Genomic DNA, 20,355 nt, shown 5'->3' with positions numbered 1-20,355 from the left:
CCTATAGCAGCAGACACAGGTGACATAATCCTGTGGCGAGTACAAGTCAGGGGTGTTGCCACAGAGAGCACAAGGCAGAGCTGGGTCACATGACTCGCAAAGGAAGGGGTGATTGGCCCACTGACCAGACGACCTTACACCACAGCGAAGACACACCCTGCAATTCTAGAAGACGAACACAGTATTTGAGGGAAGAACATTTGACTGCTTGATCTACAGTGCGTGTGTTTGTACCTGGCAGGTCCATCCACTGGGACGCGTGTGATCCAGTGGGGGCGTCAGACAGTGTGTATGGTAAGCTTTATCACAACGACCACAGACAAGTAACAAAGACGTGTCCTCTTGCAGCCTGGAGAAAATTGCCTCTGTCAATCTGTTGTAAAACTAATACACAGCAGTGCGTGTGTGTGCGCACGTGTGTGTGTTACCTGCAGCACTGACACACTTGACATGACAAACACTGCCAGCCAGCCCTGATCAGGGAGGATGGAGTCAGAGGCGGGGTTAGGCATCCACCATGGTATTTGTTGCCGCAGCAACAGCACATCAATAGATTGCCGACATCATCGCCGCGCGAACACGACAAGCATGATGGAGACGCTGCAGAAAAAAGACGGACACGCGTGTAGCAGCTCACAGCGAGACACATCGTGCAGGTTTTTGTGTGCGTACCTGCTTGTGCGTGTCGCGTGCACAGTGTGTGTCTCTGCTCCCAGTCCTGATGAGCTCCGGCAGCAGCGGCACATGGGAAGTGGTAGCTCCGCCCACAGCCTGTTTCCCGGCAACGAAGCGACGCGCCAAGCTGATGACAGAACGCGCACGCCTGGGCGGGCGAAGAAAGGGCGGTACTTAGTAAGCCACAGTGAGGTATTGATCACTTTAACAACTGACCTGTGTGCTTCCTGAGTCGATGGCCTTGTCCACGTAGAGCAGCGATTGGCCCTCGCCACGGCACACGCCCTCGGACCAGGCCGCACACTGCAAGTGTGCACAGCACTGACCTGCACACACACACACACACACACACACACACACACACACACACACACACACACACACACACACACACACACACACACGTTAATTACCTGTCCACAGAAGGTAGATCACAAAGACGAGGGTGATAGCGAGCACCTGTGGGGTCAAACAGTGTTTGGACGTCGACGTCGTGTGGAAGTCCGATGGGTCCGAGCTGCGCCACCAACTGTAAGAAAGACTCGTCCTCTGGAAGACAATCAACAAGCTGACCAATGAGACTAAAGGTCATGTAGACAGTTATCAATTGCCTTGATAATACTCACCACATTGTGATGGACTGCTGCTCCTACACACACAGACACACACACACACACACCAAAAGTTGGACTGACTTGAAATTTCTCACACAGTTAAATAATTATGATAAAAACTGCATTACATGCTAGCATATTTTCCAAAGCATTTACCCAAAATAAAACAGTTAACATATGGCTTGTTAGCAAACAGGTTCAGGAAGCAAAGTCACTCACGGGGTTGGAGCCTGGTTGCTACGGTAGCAGTGGTCATGACAATCGCTGTCGCGGTCCGAAGATTCTCGGCGGTTGAGGATGTGGAGCGGGATATAGCCGGGCGTGGGTCCGAACACCACCAGTGGGCCTTGGCCCAGAGGCGGCTGGTTGCCGTGGTAACAGAAGGCACACTGCTTCAGACTGAGAGACACGGAGAGAGCGTTAAAGAGCTGGACAGGAAACAGTCGCCATGGTGATAGTTTCTTGTGTACACAATCACCGCTTTTTGGTGTGTCCCAAGCTCGGGGTGGGGGAACCCCCGGAGTCGTCCGACATGGACCGCTGGAACAAGGGAGACAACGAGTCCTCGTCCTCCAGACGGAGGCAGGGCGAGGCGGCGGGGCTGGAACCCAAACTCAGGGTGGGACTTTGCCCAAGTGAGCTAGGCCCGCCCCCCTCAGGCTTTATGGGAACAGGAGCGTGATCCCCCTCCATGGAAGCGAGGCAAGGCTGCTTCTCTTCCACAGCATCGGGACCCGGTTTTGGACTGTGAACAGAGATGTCCAGCGATGGGGGCTGGGGAGCCGGACTGCGTTGAGATTCTTCCTCCACGCTAGATATTGGGGGCGTTTCCAAGGGTGCAGGGGGGCTCTGGTCCTCCTCGTCACTTGGGACTGCGGGGGGCTCGGGGTGGATGGGTGCGGGGTCCGAGTCGGGGTTTGTGATGGATCTTCTCTTTGAGGCGGAGCGGCGGCGTCCAGGCGCCACTTCCTTGTCCTCTGCGGAGTACAGATATGTTCAGGACTCTTGTGTGTGTCAGCTGACATGTGACTTCATCATCCTCACCTATCTTCTTGTCAGGAGAGGGCCTCTTTTCCGTCGTCTCCATGCTTTCTTCATCCTCCACCTGGGCTTGGCCTCGATTCCTCCCCCTGCACACACAAGCAGAAAGTGGGTGTGTCAGTGGCTCTATCCAGTATTACTAAAGTTATATCATCATTACATATCCCTACATCATCACACTTACTTCTTCCTCGATTTAGGCGGCGGAGGAGGAGGTGGCGGCGGAGCAGGAGGAGGTGCCGGAGGTGCGGCACGTCCACCTATCCCATCTTTCCGAGGTCGCCCGCGAGGTCGTCGCTCGCTGGCAGCGGCTGCTGCTTCTGCTGCTGCTTTAGCCAGCTGAGCACTGCGTCCGGCCCGGGTGACAGGAGGCGGCGGTCCTCTGTCCCGAGGCTCCGGGGCCTCTGAGGGCATTCTGGAAAAGAAAAAGTGGGGGGTGGGGATGAAGGGTAATAAGATAAGCACATTAAGGTCTTGGTTCTTGTGTTGCCTGCTTGATGACATCACTTCCTGGTCATGTTAGCTCATACAAACACACAACAAGCTAAATAGGACTACTATTACGCAAACTCTACTACTCTTTAGTAGTTTTAAAAAAAAACAATTTAATTTCATTGTGTCTTTTATTCAACCGACACTGTTCTACTTTGTTACTTCATCCTGTAGCTTGTATTGCTTTAATTAAAAGTGTCCCACTGTGTATATATACCCCTAATGTTGACACAGGCTTGTTTATATTTATTAACTTTGATATCAAATGTCTGGCAACATGAAAACAATACGCAAAATGTGACTTGTCAGGATATTATATAAAAGTTAAGAAGATGATACAACAGTAAATAGTACAGGTGAGCAGATGTTAGCGAGCTAATGTAAATTTGGCTGGTTGTGCACATAAAACACTTTAAATCTATGTAAAATTGAATACTTTTTATCCGGTGGTTTTTTTTTTCCGGGTGACAGTTGGTAAGTGACGTTATGAAGCCCTGTGATGCAACTAAAATGTGTAAACACAAACGTTAGCATTAGCATTTGGCTGCGCCGCACCGCCCAGTTGACTGATCACTCCTCTGTTAGCAAGAGCTAACGTTAGCATGGCCAGCTAACACAAACAACCCGCTAAAAAGCTGCCACTTAAAAGCCAAATAGTGACCAGGCGACAATAAAAGCAACGACATGTGGAAAAAAGTGAAGATAAAATGTTTCTCAAGGGCGAGGAGACAAGCGAAAAAGAAGATACTTACTGATTTGATGCAATTCTCCTTTTCCTCTCCAGCTTTCCTGCCAAAGCAAACCGATCCGTTTACATCCAACGGCGAACTTCTCCAAAAGCAAACATTTGCCTCTTGAGTGTGCTGGAATCACACTTCCTGGCCCAAGAAGAAAAAACACGCTTTTTGCCGTGAATTTGGCGAAAATTAAAGTTGCAGCGGAGGCTCCATCATGGAGGCCATGTTTTAGCGACCGAAGCACCGCCTGTCAGCGCCAACGGGAGAAGTAGGTCCACGTCAACATGGAGCCCGGTTCCGAACACCTCGCATCCTGTGAGGTTGTGCTCGATGTTAGAGAACTTTCACTCCAGATACATATTTTGCTGAATTAACCTGTTTGTATTTTTGTGTGTGTTCGTGTTGTGTCAAAGTGTATCTGACCCCGCGCATGAATCTGCTCTAGGCTCTTCTGGTGATTTGGTTTCTGTCATCAGACCTCAAAATTCCGGACTGGAATTTTAACAATATGGACCGGACTAGCATGAAAAGTCTCAAAACATCCATCCATCCATTTTCTACCGCTTATTCCCTTTTTGGGGTCGCTGGAGCCTATCTCAGCTACAATCGGGCGGAAGGCGGGGTACACCCTGGACAAGTCGCGACCTCAAAACATGCAGGGAAAAAAACACGTTTGCGTATTTTGCACATTGAACACTATTTATACACCTGATTTAAGTCATATTTGTACAAGAAAAATGATATTGGTGCATACTGTAATAATGTTATGCCAGCTGTCGAACCTGACAGTCAGCTAATGTATTAAGTGTGTGTGGCCATTTAGATTAATGTGTGTATCATATTGTTGAAATAAAGTTCTAAAAAACACCTTACCCAAAAATAGATTACCGGTAATGTAATCTCGGAACTCTTTTTTTCCAAAAATATAAATTGTAAAATACTGACTTTTTACAGTCAAAATTGCCGTTTTCCTCCTAAATGTGACTTTTTTCTTTTATTTTAGTAAACTTTTTCTTAAAAAAAAATCCAAGATTCTTCCTAAATTTTACTTTATTCACGTATGTTTCCATTTTTCTCACAAATCTAACTTCTTTTTTTTTAAAGTATAATTGTCATCGGTTACGTAAAAGAAAAAAAACAGAACAAAGAATCGAAAAATTTTCATACATGTTATTGAAAAAATATTTTGCTTAACTATGACTTTTACAAGTTTTATTTGCAAAAAGATGGCTATTTTTCTTTCAGAAAGTGTATTTGATCAAAATCATGCAGAATTAAAAAATGTTTTTCAACCACTTTTTGGAAAACCTCCACCCATTCATTTTCTACCAATTGTCCCTTTTTTCCCAACATGGAATTTTTTTTTTTTAAGAATTGCTTTTTTTCCCACTGAATCTTAAAATATTACTGTGAAAAAGAATGAATTAAAATGTAAAATGATCTCAAACGTTGATCTTGTTTTACCGAAAAATTTAACAAAAAGCAAACAAAAATTGTTCAACTTGACATGCTGAAACAGAAGTGTGAAACAATCCAACAAATATCCTCCTGCTAGTTTACATAACGTCAGAGGAGGTTCTGAAGTCTCCACATTCAGAAGCTCCTTAAGTGCAGCACATATGAAGGTGCAGATGATGAGTGTCAAATAAAATCCACACCTCCATCCGTCACGCGGAAGGAGGAAGTCCTGTAAGACTTTGCCTTGGTGGCAGAAGACGAAGAGGAGTGGGATGAGGTGCAATGCACGATGAACAGCTGACTTTTCTTGTGCTCCTTGCCACCCTCTGGAGCAGCTTCCTGTCTGGAGCACAGCATGCGGTGGGTTACTAGGCGTTGCCAAGGGCGACACAGGTACTGCCACTCAGGTTCTGAGGAGGAGGCTCCACTGCAGCGCCTCCTATTTGCATGGCAGGAAGCCATCAGGCTGATTCTGTAATCCCTGAGAAGAGAGCCAGATGAGAGGGCGGAAGTGACAGGTCTATATGGTTACATAGGTCTAGCGAGGCGACGCCCACCTGAGCAGACGAGTCAGCAGCTGTGCACACCTGCACAGCTTCTCTTCCTGCTTGGCGACGCTGGCCCCGCCCTCACAGCGGTCCAGCCAATAGAAAGCAGACATGCTGTCGATGAGAAGAAGCGCCAGGCCCGCCCGTGACGCCAACCACGTCTCCAAGGAGTGGAGAGTGAGGAGGAGCTGGGAGGATGAGGAGCAGTGCATCACCAGCAGGCGGGACAGACATGAACGCACCATGGCGTCATGTGACGAAGCTGGTGAGCCTGAAGAAGAAACTGGAAACGAGTGAACAAATGTTACGTTTTCATGACAGTAAGAGCATGCGTTCAATGTTTCTAATGTACAAAAATATGTTACATATATATATTAGGGCTGCGAATCTTTGGGTGTCCCACGATTCGATTCAATATCAATTCTTGGGGTCACGATTCGATTCATAATCGATTTTTTTCGATTCAACGCGATTCTCGATTCAAAAACGATTTTTTTCCCGATTCAAAAGGATTCTCTATTCATTCAATACATAGGATTTCAGCAGGATCTACCCCAGTCTGCTGACATGCAAGCAGAGTAGTAGATTTTTGTAAAAGCTTTTATAATTGTAAAGGACAATGTTTTATCAACTGATTGCAATAATGTAAATTTGTTTTAACTATGAAATGAACCAAAAATATAACTTATTTTATCTTTGTGAAAATATTGGACACAGTGTGTTGTCAAGCTTATGAGATGCGATGCAAGTGTAAGCCACTGTGACACTATTGTTGTTGTTTTTAATTTTTTTATAAATGTCTAATCTAATGATAATGTCAATGAGGGATTTTTAATCACTGCTATGTTGAAATTGTAACCAATAATGATACTGTTGTTGATAATATTCATTTTTGTTTCACTACTTTTGGTTTGTTCTGTGTCGTTTGTGTCTCCTCTCAATTGCTCTGTTTATTGCAGTGCTGAGTGTTGCTGGGTCGGGTTTGGTTTTGGAATTTGATTGCATTGTTATGGTATTGCTGTGTATTGTTTTGTTGGATTGATTAATTAAAAAATTAAAAATAAAAAAGAATTAAAAAAAATAAATAAATAAAAATAACAAAAATTGATTTTTTAAAAATGAGAATCGATTCTGAATCGCACGTGAGAATCGCAATTCGAATCGATTTTTTCCCACACCCCTAATATATATACATCCATCCATCCATTTTCTTCCGCTTATCCGAGGTCGGGTCGCGGGGGCAGCAGCCTAATATATATATAAATATATATATTACATACAGTACAGGCCAAAAGTTTGGACCCACCTTCTCATTTCAATGCATTTTCATGACTATTTACATTGTAGATTGTCACTGAAGACATCAAAACTATGACACCTGTGAAGTGAAAACCATTTCAGGTGACTCCCTCTTGAAGCTCATCGAGAGAATGCCAAGAGTGTGCAAAGCAGTAATCAGAGCAATAACAGCTATTTTGAAGAAATTAGAATATAAACATTTTTTTCAATCATTTCACATTTTTTTGTTAAGTACTCCACATGTGTTCATTCATAGTTTTGATGCCTACAGTGACAATCTACAATGTAAATAGTCATGAGAATGAAGAAAACAACTTGAATGAGAAGGTGTGTCCAAACTTTTGGCCTGTACTGTCTACATTATTAAATATGCATATATGAATGAATTAAATAAATACATACATATAGACAAATACGTTTATTTATATCTGTTATGGTAAAAGAGCATGTACACTCTAAATAAATTGCGTGATTAATCTGCGTACATATATGATTTATGCGATAATTTTTATGTAATTAATCACACGAGTTAACTCATTATTTTTGGCAGCCCTTATATATATGTATATATATATATATATATATATATATATATATATATATATATATATATATATATAATAATGTATTTTGCTCTCAAAAACATTAAACAAAAATGTACTTTTTTCCAAAATAAAAGTAATTTTAAAAAACAAGTACGTGAGTACATATATATTGTTGAAAAAAAAAAGGAAGTAACTCTCTATTATTTTTCTTACAAATATTTTCCTTTATAAAATTATAAACATGTTTGCTCTCTGTCCTCAAGCAAGTGTTTACGGACATGTTTTATCCCAACAATTGTTTTTTCCAAATGATTTATTCAACATGTACACATACCAGCGCCAAGTCTGCTGTCCAGGATGCTGACCACTCGTAACATGTCCAAAGTGTAATCGGTGTCCACAAAGGCGACTTCTACCTCCAGACCGCCGGCCGCTAAAGGCAATACGCCTCGACACAGGAAGTGGTAAAGAAGCTCCGTCTTACCTGTCCCATACACGACTATTAGCTCCGGAAAGCTACTTTTTGTGCCTTGAACTCACCTGTTCCCTCCGACCCAAAGAGCTCCACCACCTCACCTGAGGCAAACACAAGTGACACCATCTTTTAGCATCATATGCCAGTGTTTTTCAACCACTGTGCCGTGAGATACAGTCTGGTGTGCCGTGGGAGATTATCTAATTTCACCTATTTGGGTTAAAAATATTTGTTGCAAACCACTAATTATAGTCAGCAAATTATGTGTTGTTGTTGAGTGTCTTAGCTGTGTAGAACTCGGCAGAGTATAATAATAATAATAATAATGGATTCGATTTTATATCGCGCTTTTCTATCATTAGATACTCAAACCGCTCACACAGAAGTGGGAACCCATCATTCATTCACACCTGGTGGTGGTAAGCTACATATGTAGCCACAGCTGCCCTGGGGTAGACTGACGGAAGCGAGGCTGCCAGTTTGCGCCTACGGCCCCTCCGACCACCACCTATCATTCATTCATCATTCATTCACCAGTGTGAGCGGCACCGGGGGCAAGGGTGAAGTGTCCTGCCCAAGGACACAACGTCAGCGATTTGGATGTCAAGTGGCGGGGAGCGAACCTGCAACCCTCAGGTTTCTGGCACAGCCGCTCTACCCACTACGCCATGTCGCCCCCAAGTAAGAGTAACCGTGTAATACTCTTCCATATCAGTAGGTGGCAGCCGGTAGCTAATTGCTTTGTAGATGTCGGAAACAGCGGGAGGCAGTGTGAAGGTAAAAAGGTGTCTAATACTTAAACCAAAAATAAACAAAAGGTGAGTGCCCCTAAGAAAAGCTTACGGAAGGCTAAGCAGAACAAAACTAAAACTGAACTGGCTACAAAGTAAACAAAAACAGAATGCTGGACGACAGCAAAGACTTACTGTGGAGCAAGGACGGCGTCCACAAAGTACATCTGAACATGACATGACAATCAACAATGTCCCCACAAAGAACAATAAAAACAACTGAAATATTCTTGATTGCTAAAACAAAGTAGATGCAGGGAATAGCGTTCAAGGCCGACATGAAACTGCTACAGGAAAATACAAACAAAAGAAGAAAAACCACCAAAATAAGAGCGCAAGACAAGAACTAAAAACACTACACACAGGAAAACACCAAAAAAACTCATAATAAGTCAAGGCGAGATGTGACAGGTCGTGACAGTACACCTACTTTGAGACAAGAGCTATAGTGATGCATGGTTGGTTATGGTTTGATTTCATATCCAACAATTGCAAGAACGACTTTGTACTGTCAATATCGGCTACTGAGTTTCATTTTTCAATGATTTCTGCAGGTTGTGTGCCTTGGGATTTTTTTCAATTAATAAAAATGTGCCTTGGCTCAGAAAATGTTGAAAAACACTGTCATATGCAACATTTACCATGAATTGATTTACGTGGACCTCAACTTAAACACGTTGAAAAACTTATTAGGGTGTTACCATTTAGTGGTCAATTGTACGGAATATGTACTGTACTGTGCAATCTACTAATAAAAGTTTCAATCAATCAATGAATCAAAAGCAAGGGGCGCGATCACTCACCTGGCAGGGGCCCTCCATCGTCAGGGAACAGTCGAGGTTCGATGTCGCGCACACTGCGACGACCATCCAGACGCGCAAACAGCTGAGGAGGAAATGTGTACTGTTTATAGACGGAACCACACATATTACCCAGGACATAGACAGTACCCGCACACGGTGTGTGAACATAAACTCTACTTTAGCAACACGGCTTACTGAAAGTCAACGCGAGTGACACATGTTCACGTTGGCCATAATAAAGGTTGTAAAAGTGAAAGTTTGCGTCACATTGTGAATATGTTACACAAGTTAAATGTATTTTACCTGCGCGCCACTTTCAGTCATGTTAGCATAGCGTCACTTCCGGGTTCTTCTTCTTCTCTTTCCGACAAGCCAGGCTGCCCCTATTGTCGCAAAAAATGCGTTTGTTTGATTTTTTTCTTTAAACATGGGCTAATATCCAAACATGTCCCAACTGCTTTAGCTCCTAGTTTGACTTTATCGAGCAAAACAGTTAAATTGCGATCAGGGGCGCCGCTAGGGATTTTGGACCCCATGAAAAGAATCTTTACAGGGCCCCCAACACAGTGTCATTATTTTTTCTGTATCATCATTTCATCATCATTAGGGGCCTCTCTGGGCCCCCCTCCATCATGGGCCCCTAGAATCCGTCTCCTTTACCCCCCCTTTTCGGCGCCCCTGATTGTGATATTTCACAAGCGTCAGAACATCTGGGATTTTCTGGTTTCTTTGGGGAAGTGCGCCTCCAAGCGGTTTGGAAGGCAAAAGCAGGAAGTAATATCACATCAAGTGGAACGCATTAAAGTCTAAAGTGGGCATTTTTGATTAGAGAATACTTTTTTTTTTTAATTACAAAACCACTTTTCACGTCAATTTGCACTTCTGAAAAATGTAAATATCTTTATAGATGTATTACTTAAAATGGTGCCGACATAAGTTTGCTTAGATTTAAATATGTAGAGCGAACATATGGGATAAGAGAATTGACATATTTACAGACACCAGTGTTTGTACATTTTTTATTTGTGGGAGTTATAGATCAAACAACAAAATACAAGTTTTCAAAATAAATACATATTTCATCGGCACCAGAGACGACGTGCTGCCGTGTCATGGCGACACCACGTCACAACTCTCACTGAGATCGTCTCAGGCCGCCACCCTCATCTCTGCATGCTTCATAAGAACGACAACATCGACAAGGAATAATAAATAGTGTGCTTGCTGCATTTCTATGTACAAAATGAACATCGTTCAATGGTCTTCTTTCAGAGGACAGTGTCATCTCTCTGGCTCCGTCCCCCAAATTTGACAACTTTTGGCATTTTTTTTAACCATAAAAAACAAAAACACAATACAGTCCATCGGTGTGGTCTTACTTGACACATTGTGTCGTCATGACAACAGACAGACCTTGCCCTCCCACTACAGGTGCAATCTGCATGAAACCACATGTTGCTTTAACACACACATGAATGAATAACTTCACTTTTCATGATATCTGGGAACATTTACATCATCTGGACAAACAGGAAGAGACCATGGGTGAGTCAGCAAAGTTTGCATGGATGCGCCACTCGCACGTGAAAGTGCAAAGCATAAGGATGCATTAACGTAAAAAACAGCTAAGACAAAAATGACACATGTTGTCCATGAGTGTGCGTCCATGCTTGCAGTTGGTCCACCAAGACAGTGCAAAAACATTGTCCTCCACTTCATCCCTTGTCATTGTCAGTAGTGGTGCTCCTCATCTCAATGAGGAGGATGAAGCTGCGTTGTTCCCTAAGCAGAGGCCAAATACTCCAGAGCGACTTCGTAACAAAACTTGTATTGTTCCTGTCAACACATGCACAAGTATTAGAGGACATCTTTGACTACACCTGACACATTGGAGTGGAATGTGAGTCTTACCAGGAGGTCCACCATGTTGGGTTTATTGTTCCTGAGTGTCTTAACTGCATGGAAAACATCAACACAACGTTGTTGTCGTAGCATCTCGCACACAATGTTGACACTGCAGAACACGCCACTGCGGCCGCCGCCATTCCTAAAGACAGTGTGCGAGGAAAAAGCAGAAGATTATAAAAGGTTCCAGGTATCACCACTAGAGGGAGACATATAACTGATAAAGCAACACAGTACTATGTTCATGAAGCCCAGGGATTAAACGTAATTGTTCTGGGGCTGCGGGCCACATTTAAAAAAAACAGCTAGGCACCAGGGGGCCAGATTTAGATGACTAAATAGTCTAAATACATTAAAAAAGGAAGCAATATATTTTAAATAAAAATCTTAATTTTAATCATTTCAAAAATTCTCATTATGACAGGAGTGCTTAGCTATTTTAAAGGATTTATTCGTCAAAGTTATCAAGTGTTTTTAGAACTTACTGCAAAAATGCTAGTCAGAGATCCTCTATTTGAATTATGTGAAGACTTTTCTGGTGTTTTTAGGAATCTGCTACAAAAAAGGAACTTGTGGGCCCGTCTAATCAAAATTTGTGGGCCAGATTTCGCCTGTGGGTTGCCTGTTGCCTAGTATTAGGGTTGTGTAGTAGTACTGAATGACAAATAAATTAAATGAATGTAGTTTAAGTAGTAATTGATGTAATATCAGTAAAAATTGCAGGAGCATGTGTACGCACAGACAGTGCACAAGGGTGCGCCCGTCGCCGCCATCGTAGTCGTCCTGCCACTTGTCCACCAGATAGAGCAGCTTGAGAAAGGAGCGCTTGTTGACAGGCGTGTCCCGGTACATGGGCCACCCCAGGAACTGGAACTGTTGGACCATGCGGTACCCGTCTTGTGGCTGGGGAGAGTTAGGGGGAAGAAAGCCTGTCAATCAGGGGGTAAAAAAATGAAACGCTCCCAGAAGCAGAAAGTGTGCGAGGAGGAGACAAGAGAGCTAATTAAAGAGGAAGGCAAGGATGGAGACGTAGATTTTTAGGAATCATAACACACAGAATATGACCTATAACGTGGGGGTGTATGAAAAGAAGGGGGAGGGGGCGTCTGGATCTGACGCCCCGCAAACATTACGAGACACCAGCAGGAGGGGGAACGCTAATCAAACACGCCACCGGCAGGGAGGTGAGGAGGTGGAAATCAAACACATCAGTTTGATCTAAATTTGCTGTCTTTAGATGGGAAATCAAACGCACACCCAGAAACTGAAAATGGAAATGGGTCAAAATGAAAATAAAAAAAGGGGAAAGTGTTCGTGGAACGCACAAAATACTAAAACTACAAGACTCCATAGCGCAAATGTACTTGGAGGAGCCGAGGAAACATGTCAAAGGTCATAGTTCAAGTGTAAAATAGGAATGAGACGCACCCTGGCGTTGTTGTAGATTCTGAAGATGCGACTGATGACGTCCTCCTCCAGGTCAGCTGACACAAACTCCACCTGTAGTGAGCCCAGCCGGTGGACGCCGTTTTCGGGCCAGTACTGAGGACACAGCTGGAGGACAGACATCTTCATTATTATTGTTATTATTTGAGCATGTGTGTGTGCGTGCGCTGACCTGTGCTGGGTCCACGTCGTTGAGCATGACGATAGCAGTGCAGTGGTAGTCCAGGACCAAACGCCAGAAGTCCTTGACAGTGTTGGGCAAAGGATGCTGGGTAACGATGAAGGCAGACGGCTGCTTGTAGCTCTACGGGGTGATCACATGATAAAGTGGTGATATGGCAGCTAAGGCATTTGAACAGGAAGTGAGGTCAAGACGTACATCCATGAGGGCTGCGTTGATGTAGTTGGAGCTCTCGCCGTCCATAGTGATGAGGAACGGCAGGCAGCGATCGGGCGGTAGAACGTCCATGCAGCGGTTCTTGTCGTGATTGCGCGGCAACAGGGCGATGCTGCAGTCCTCGACGCGCAGCGTTGGCGTCACCATGTTGAGAGTCTGACATGCCAACAACGCAGGTGTTTACATGCATGTTTGTGTACACGTGTGTGTTTGTGTGTATAGTGGGTTGTGTGCGTTACCCTGAACTCCTCCTTGATGGGACTTGAGTTGGTCTGAGGGTCCAGTCGGTTCATGTCGTAGTAAACAGAGCGAAGCTGATTGGCCGGGATGGACGTGTCGCCGCACAGACACGCCTCCAAAATGGCGTCATGGATGAAGACGTACTGCTCCTGATGACGCACAACACAAGTTAAACATGCTGCCCCTCTAGTGACACAGTAGATTGTCTAAATGTCACCTATGGATGAAAGAGTTGTGTGTACGTACCTCAGTCTGAACCATGTTAACCCTTCGTGCTCTCAGCTCCCGTACACAGTTGTAGATGTCCACCACACCCTCTCTCTCCGCCATGTCCAGCATGATGTCAATGACGATGAAACAACCTGTGCGCCCTGCCCCCGCACTAACAGACACACGCAAACATTTTTTGTGTGTTAGGGTTAAATCAGATACAAGTCGGCTTTGACATCCTCAAATGTTTCCAATGCTTCATAAGGATTCACAGAAGTTCTCGATCAAAGGTGTCTAATTTGCAGCCTTTTTCTCATTTTCTATTGGCCCGCAGTACATTTTAAAAATACAATTGTAAAAAGAAAAAGAGCAACAACTTGTCAACGAAGGAGAAAAGTTGAAGTATTGATGCCAATAATCCAAAGATGACATGTTTTTGTGACAAAAAATAGAAACTTCTTATTATACTTTTTTTTACAAAATGAAATACATCAATATGTAGAAAAAGATTGGACACTCCTATCTTCTTAGGGATAGGTACCTTTCACGTTTGAATTGATGAACATTTGTACTCAACAGTACCAATATCCAGTACTTCTCTGTGTTCATGTGTAAATAAATACTCATTTGTTGAATAATATATATATTTTTTCTAATATAGCATTTAACAGTGGTAACTGCGCCGTCCAATTGTTATATCTAGATTTCTTACACTTCCGAGTCTCATATGCAAGTATTACTGTATATAGTAGATTTTGCAAGTAGTTTACATTTCAGGACGTTAGATGGCGGTAGTAAAAGGCTACGGTTTGTTGCTTTGTCAGGGAATAATCTTTGCCATTAATCTAGTCTTTTGTTGCTCCATCAAAAGCGTTTGTACTGTAAGTATTGTACTTATTACACATCAGCTGTTTGATTGTAATGTGTATCTTCGTTGTAGTTTTCTTTACCAAATCGCCATGTAAAATTGCTAATGCTATTCAGTAGCATGTTGAAGTCTGGTCAGGACTGCATTCGAGTTTATTCTATCAGACATAATTGCTTTGTTGGCATTGAAAATTAGAACATTACTGAGAGGCAGTCCGACTGAGTCTGCTCTGAATGCTGCTTGAGTGCTTGTTTGCCATCCTGTTTGAGCCTGCCGAGTCTGCTACCGGACGTGACGTGACGTGCAACAAACGTATCAAAATATAGCACCGTTCGATTTTACGTGAATCGATACCCGATTGTACCAAAGGAAATTGGTCGGTGCCTATAAAAGTACCGAATTCGATACCCATCCCTATTCCTTCTACATACACATGATGATGATGGTGAACTCACCTGCAGTGCACCACAGTGGGCCCGGCAGTGGGAGGAGTCTTGGCTTTGACGCGGCGGATGAATCCCAGCAGGCCGGTGGCGTGGAGCGGAACGCCATGATCGGGCCAGCCGGTGAAGTGAAACTGACGGATCTCTCGGATCTCGGCCACGCCCCTCTGAGCGAAACGGGATTGATTAACGATCTGGCGGGGAACACCCCCTTCTGAGCGGGTGATTATTTGGAGCAGTACCTTCTCCACAGCAAAGGTGCGGATGACGTATTCGGACAGCAACTGGGTTTCGATGAGCGTCACCTTGGTGTCGCCGTAGATCTCTGTGTCGTCAGGCCAGTACTTGCAGCACTTCACCTGCACATGAGCACACATGAGAATCATCAAAATTCAATAGAAACATAAACAAGCAGCTTATGTATTAAAATCTCATTAGACTTCCCCTACTCATTAACAACTAATTACTGCTCTGCTAATCACTCTGTCGCCTCGGCAACCAAATGGGAGTGACAGAGAACAGAATGTGTGCGTGTGTGTGTGTGCGTGTGTGCGTGGGGGGGGGGGAGAGAATCAGCCCGCAATATCCCACAATTCCCCTGCTGCTATCCTGTAGAGGGCCGACAGATCCCCGGTGCATTGTGGGTAATGACAGCGCCTCCAGGTGTGTGTGTGTGAATTTACTTTGAGGCACAAGTTGATGTATCAGCAGGGAGCCCCTGTTCTAGAAGTGTTGAGCAGACATGACAGATGCACTCTGGGAAATGGAGTCACATAGGAATACACAAGATGTGTGCGTGTGCTTTTACTCACCCGTCCCACCTCCACCAGATTGGTTACCATGACGATCGCAGCCGTATTTTCCTGCCACACCATTCGCCAAAAATCGTACATGGTCTCCTGCATGGGACCTAAAACACACGCACACGCATACACACACATCAGTAATCTTTGTAGTTGTAAAGTGTGTAAACCAAAGGAGACGAGACGTTCCTCACCTTGCGTGGCGATGTAGTGATTGGGTCGGTGGTATCCCTGACAAATGGAAACAAGCGTCAGATTTGGAAACGCTTTGACTTGACGGACAGCTGTCAGTATGACGCCATGTGTTCTGAGACGGGCATAAACACCGTTAAAAGTAAACCGACTCAACACACACAAGATCGAGCGCCGAGAGTTTGTTTACTCAGTCAACGCTGCTTACATCTATGATGACCACTGTTCCCATGGAAACAGAGAGGGCCGCCATCTTTTGCATTGACCTTTAAAGGCAAGAAACTATTAAGCGTGTGTGTGTTTGTGTGCTCAACAGCTTTAGAGCCAACAACGAAATGCCACCAAGGGGTTCGATATTTGTCTTCTGTTGGAACGTTGTCACCCTCTGACTGTCGAAACATTAAAGTCGTACTTGATCTTCAGCGTTCGCTTCTCCAAATTTCACAGGTCAAAGCGCCAAGTTGAAGCTTTCGTGAATTGATGAGGTGTATGTGTGCGTTACTCACGTCGACATAGTTGGCATTGATGTAGTCAGATCCCTTCTCTCCATCTTGAGGCTGCAGACGCACGCGAGAGTGGTCGTCTACGAGTACAAGACAAGGTAGTAAATCTTACTAATCCATATACTGCAGATGAATAGATGTAGGATGCTAGAACTATAGGGAAATGTTTGTAGTCAGGACTAACTCAAGTCTAGTACTATCCGGATTAACTCCACACTAGTCAGGACTAACTCATGTCTAGTACATTCCGGAATAACTCAACAATAGTCAGGACTAACGTTTACGTTTGTCTCACAAGTACTAACTTCTGTATTGTCAGGACTAACTGACTAGCTGTCTAATAAGCACTAACTCTTGTCTCGCCAGTACTGAGTTTTGTGTTGTCAGGACTTACTTGTGTCAAGTCAGGACTAACTGATGTCAAATCAGGACTAAATCATTAGTAGTTAGGGCTAACCCTTGTCTCACCATTACCAACGTATTCACTTGTGTCTAGTATAATCAGGATTAACTCAAGTCTAGTCCGGTATAACGAGTTAATAGGTAGAACTAACTGGTTTGTACTGAGGACTAACTCTTTTCTAGTCATCTATTTAGGACTAAACTGTGTCTCATCAGAAATAACTGGGTTCTAGTCAGCACTCACTTGTGTCTAATCCAGATTAACACAAGTCTGGTCAGGACTAACTCATTTGTAGTCAAGCATCAAGACTAACTTGTGTCAAGTAGGCACTTAATCATTTTAAGTCACGACCAACACTAGTGTAGTAAGATCTTACTGGTGTTAAATTCGGACTGACACAAGTCTGGTCAGGACTAACTCTTTTGTAGTCAAGATTAACTTGTGTCAAGTAAGGACTAACTCATTTTAAGTCAGGACTAACTTGCTATGAGCATAACCAGGATTAACTCAATTGTAGTCACAACTAACTAGCTAAATTGTTAACCCACATCTAGTGTAATTATAGTGAAACATTTGTCAGGACTACTCATGTCTAGAACATTCTAGATCAACTCAACCCTTGTCAGGACTAACTCTTGTCTCAACAGTACCAACTTTTGTGTTGTCAGGACTAACTGGTAGTACATAGGGCTAACCCATGCTTCACCATTACTGACTTGTTCCCTTGTGTCTCATATAATCATGTCTAGTCTGGTGTAACTGGTTACTAGTCAGAACTAGCTCATTTATAGTCAGGATTAACTCTTGTCTAGTAGTGAATAGTGACCAATACGCATCTTGTCAACACAATATGGTATCTAATCAGGACTAACATGTGTCCCGTCAGAAATAACTGGGTTCAGTGTCAATTTCACACTATCACAAGTCTGGTCAGGACATACTAATTTGTAGAGATGTCCGATAATGGCTTTTTTGCCGATATCCGATATTCCGATATTGTCCAACTCTTAATTACCGATTCCGATATCAACCGATACCGATATATACAGTCGTGGAATTAACACATTATTATGCCTAATTCTGTTGTGATGCCCCGCTGGATGCATTAAACAATGTAACAAGGTTTTCCAAAATAAATCAACTCAAGTTATGGAAAAAGAGCCAACATGGCACTGCCATATTTATTATTGAAGTCACAAAGTGCATTATTTTTTTTAACATGCCTCACAATCAGCAGCTTGGCATTTGAGACATGCTCTCCCTGAGATAATCCTGATACCCACTACAACTATGGGAAATACTATACTTTGACTTTCACAAAGTGCATTATTATTATTATTTTTTAAACATGCCTCAAAACAACAGCTACAAAAACAATGAAGGCACACAGCTTCAGTCCAGAGTATACTAGAGTAATAAAGTAAACAATAATATATACAGTACATACTGTATAACAGGAAATGATAAACTGGGCTCAATCTGCCCTGCTCTAACGTATCTGTATGAGTAACACAAATGTGCTTGTGGTGAGTGCTTGAAGTGGCCTAGCAGTCAGACATAGCTTCTGAAATGCTGCGTTGAGACAGAGCACCTCCGTTCACTGCAAGCTGCAAAGTGTGCGCCATGCAGAGAAGACTAGCCACACCAAACTCCACCATAGCTTTTGCCATACTCCGTGCATTGTCCCTGACCACAACGTGGGCTTTCGCCTTGGGGTGGTTTTTGTTGTATTTTTGTTTTTTCTCGGCGGAGTCTTTAAGCGACAACTGTGTGGTACTACTTTTTTTCGGTGTTTGCTTTTCATCCATCTTCCGCTTGTATTCATCGTGTATCTCCTTATGATTCGTGAAGAGGTGGGAGATCAAATTGCTCGTATTAAAGGAAGATGTCTTGGTTCCTCCTCGCATAACCAACTTTTTGCAGTCATTGCAAATTTCCAGTTTTTTTATCCGTCAGAGACACTTTAAAATAATCCCAAACCATAGACGTGGTGTCGTTAGTCAGTCACCGAGCGAGCTCGCTTGTTAGCCACGGCTACAGCACCGGCAACAACACACTCTTGCTGCTGTTATGCTTCGCTCGCGGCGGTTTGATGAGGTCATCAAGCGTCACCAGTAAACCTCTCATGCTGCAGTCGTGCTGCAACTCCTGTGTTGTGTGTGGGAGAGGGGAAAGGGGAGAGGGGAGGGACTGCTGACTGGGAGACGCAACTGCTCTGTACTTCTCCCTACGTCCGTGTACCACTCCGTACAGCAGCGTTTTAAAAAGTCATTAATTTTACTTTTTGAAACCGATACCGATAATTTCCGATATTACATTTTAAAGCATTTATCGGCCGATAACATCTCTACTAATTTGTAGTCAAGCGTCAAGTCTAACGTACTTCAAGCCAAAACTAACTAATTTAAGTCAGGACCAACCCTAGTCTAGACAGACTAACAACTCTAGTCAGGACTAACTAGTGTCAAATTCGGACTAACACAAATCTGGTCAAGACTAACTAATTTGTAGTTAAGAGTCAAGACTAACTAATTTGTAGTTAAGAGTCAAGACTACCTTGTGACAAGAAAGTACTAACTAGTATTAAGTGAGGACCAACACTAGTCTAGTCAGGAATTACTGGTGTCAAATTTGGACTGAGAAAAATCAAGTAAGGACTAACTCCTTTTAAGTCAGGACCAACTTGCGCCAAGTATAATCAGTATTAACTCACTTGTAGTCACAATTAACTAGCTAAGTTAACTCACATCTAGCGTAATCAGGACAAAGTCATGTCTAATCTGGTATAACTGGTTACTAGTAAACGTGTTTGTATTCAGGAATAACTCTTTTCTCACAAATACTAACTCCTAGTAGTTAGTAGGGACTAACTCACAACTAGTCAGGACTTAACGGTATCTAGTCACAGCTAATAGTTGTTTGTTTGTACATACAGGCGATGATGTTGCCGTAACGATTCTTCATTCGGTTCTCGTCTTTTTTGGCCGAGTCCCATGGAGCTGATTGACCCTCGAAGAAACTCTGAGCACAAAAATACAACAATTACATCAGTCTAGCACTTGCTAGACTACATACATTATGTCTACATTATCTATCTGCAGCAGGGCTATTCAACTATTTTTTTTCCCAGTAAGCTAAGGACCAGGGAGGTCCGGACTTCTCCCTTTACTGTTATTCTTATTTTGAGAACCAGCGTTCTCTGCATTGGACATTTGTTACACATTTCAGAGAAAATAGCCCTGTTGTGCAAAATACAAGTTCCTCGATACAACAGTTGAATAGCCCTGATCTACAGTGTCTATGATGCGGTGTGACAACCAGAATGAATTTATGGGACGCATGGACAGCATAGGTGGTGTCACCAGTGTCGGTAAAAAAACAACAACAATGCATGCATTGTTTAGCTAGTGCATGATAAAATGAACCAGAGGCTTCATAAAAAATGTACTTCTTCCGTCCATTCTTTT

General features: G+C 43.4%; 3 protein-coding genes across 10 annotated transcripts in view; all 3 read right to left on the bottom strand.

Annotated features, from left to right (window-relative positions):
• The window catches only part of LOC133609598 (histone-lysine N-methyltransferase 2C-like), a 37,956-nt gene extending 33,929 nt beyond the window's left edge, over nucleotides 1–4,027 (bottom strand). Inside the window, exons 1-12 of the mRNA XM_072913505.1 lie at nucleotides 3,575–4,027; nucleotides 2,515–2,745; nucleotides 2,334–2,419; nucleotides 1,768–2,266; nucleotides 1,509–1,688; nucleotides 1,302–1,324; nucleotides 1,135–1,224; nucleotides 892–1,001; nucleotides 673–823; nucleotides 429–600; nucleotides 235–349; nucleotides 2–165 (exon numbers count right to left, since the gene is read on the bottom strand). Coding sequence (XP_072769606.1) covers nucleotides 2–165; nucleotides 235–349; nucleotides 429–600; nucleotides 673–823; nucleotides 892–1,001; nucleotides 1,135–1,224; nucleotides 1,302–1,324; nucleotides 1,509–1,688; nucleotides 1,768–2,266; nucleotides 2,334–2,419; nucleotides 2,515–2,744 — 1,820 coding nt within the window. The 5' untranslated portion in view covers nucleotide 2,745; nucleotides 3,575–4,027. The remainder of the gene's footprint in view (nucleotide 1; nucleotides 166–234; nucleotides 350–428; nucleotides 601–672; nucleotides 824–891; nucleotides 1,002–1,134; nucleotides 1,225–1,301; nucleotides 1,325–1,508; nucleotides 1,689–1,767; nucleotides 2,267–2,333; nucleotides 2,420–2,514; nucleotides 2,746–3,574) is intronic.
• A 263-nt stretch (nucleotides 4,028–4,290) lies between these two features.
• On the bottom strand, nucleotides 4,291–10,197 carry xrcc2 (X-ray repair complementing defective repair in Chinese hamster cells 2). Of its 4 annotated transcripts, XM_061965340.2 has the most exons (6): nucleotides 9,782–10,197; nucleotides 9,479–9,560; nucleotides 7,950–7,985; nucleotides 7,744–7,893; nucleotides 5,575–5,848; nucleotides 4,296–5,498 (listed from the first exon to the last, which is right to left on the bottom strand). In XM_061965340.2, the coding sequence occupies exons 1-6, from the start codon at nucleotides 9,800–9,802 to the stop codon at nucleotides 5,201–5,203; spliced, it is 861 nt and encodes a 286-aa protein (XP_061821324.1). In that variant the 5' UTR covers nucleotides 9,803–10,197; the 3' UTR covers nucleotides 4,296–5,200. The 4 variants fall into 4 exon arrangements, with proteins under 4 accessions (XP_061821325.1, XP_061821326.1, XP_061821323.1 ...); XM_061965342.2 differs by lacking the exon at nucleotides 7,950–7,985 and having other exon boundaries at nucleotides 4,292–5,498; XM_061965339.2 differs by lacking the exon at nucleotides 9,782–10,197 and having other exon boundaries at nucleotides 4,294–5,498; nucleotides 9,479–9,750.
• A 286-nt stretch (nucleotides 10,198–10,483) lies between these two features.
• Nucleotides 10,484–20,355, bottom strand: part of LOC133609599 (receptor-type tyrosine-protein phosphatase mu-like) — a 98,520-nt gene continuing 88,648 nt past the window's right edge. For 3 of the 5 annotated variants that reach the window (XM_061965333.2, XM_061965334.2, XM_061965336.2), the window contains 14 exons: nucleotides 19,822–19,909; nucleotides 16,489–16,565; nucleotides 15,985–16,021; nucleotides 15,800–15,897; nucleotides 15,230–15,346; nucleotides 15,000–15,154; nucleotides 13,713–13,848; nucleotides 13,466–13,615; nucleotides 13,209–13,382; nucleotides 13,002–13,133; nucleotides 12,812–12,937; nucleotides 12,123–12,286; nucleotides 11,390–11,525; nucleotides 10,484–11,314 (listed from right to left, as the gene is read on the bottom strand). In XM_061965333.2, coding sequence (XP_061821317.1) covers nucleotides 11,261–11,314; nucleotides 11,390–11,525; nucleotides 12,123–12,286; nucleotides 12,812–12,937; nucleotides 13,002–13,133; nucleotides 13,209–13,382; nucleotides 13,466–13,615; nucleotides 13,713–13,848; nucleotides 15,000–15,154; nucleotides 15,230–15,346; nucleotides 15,800–15,897; nucleotides 15,985–16,021; nucleotides 16,489–16,565; nucleotides 19,822–19,909 — 1,644 coding nt within the window. In that variant the 3' untranslated portion in view covers nucleotides 10,484–11,260. Of the gene's footprint in view, nucleotides 11,315–11,389; nucleotides 11,526–12,122; nucleotides 12,287–12,811; nucleotides 12,938–13,001; nucleotides 13,134–13,208; nucleotides 13,383–13,465; nucleotides 13,616–13,712; nucleotides 13,849–14,999; nucleotides 15,347–15,799; nucleotides 15,898–15,984; nucleotides 16,022–16,488; nucleotides 16,566–19,821; nucleotides 19,910–20,355 lie in introns of all 5 variants that reach the window. The other 2 variants (XM_061965332.2, XM_061965338.2) reach the window with 1 other exon arrangement.

This window comes from Nerophis lumbriciformis, linkage group LG07 (assembly GCF_033978685.3).
Source record: "Nerophis lumbriciformis linkage group LG07, RoL_Nlum_v2.1, whole genome shotgun sequence".
In the NCBI taxonomy this organism is placed as follows: Eukaryota; Metazoa; Chordata; class Actinopteri; order Syngnathiformes; family Syngnathidae; genus Nerophis; species Nerophis lumbriciformis.
The sequence above is the reverse complement of the archived record's forward strand: the minus strand, read 5'-3'. Positions and strand labels throughout refer to the sequence as shown.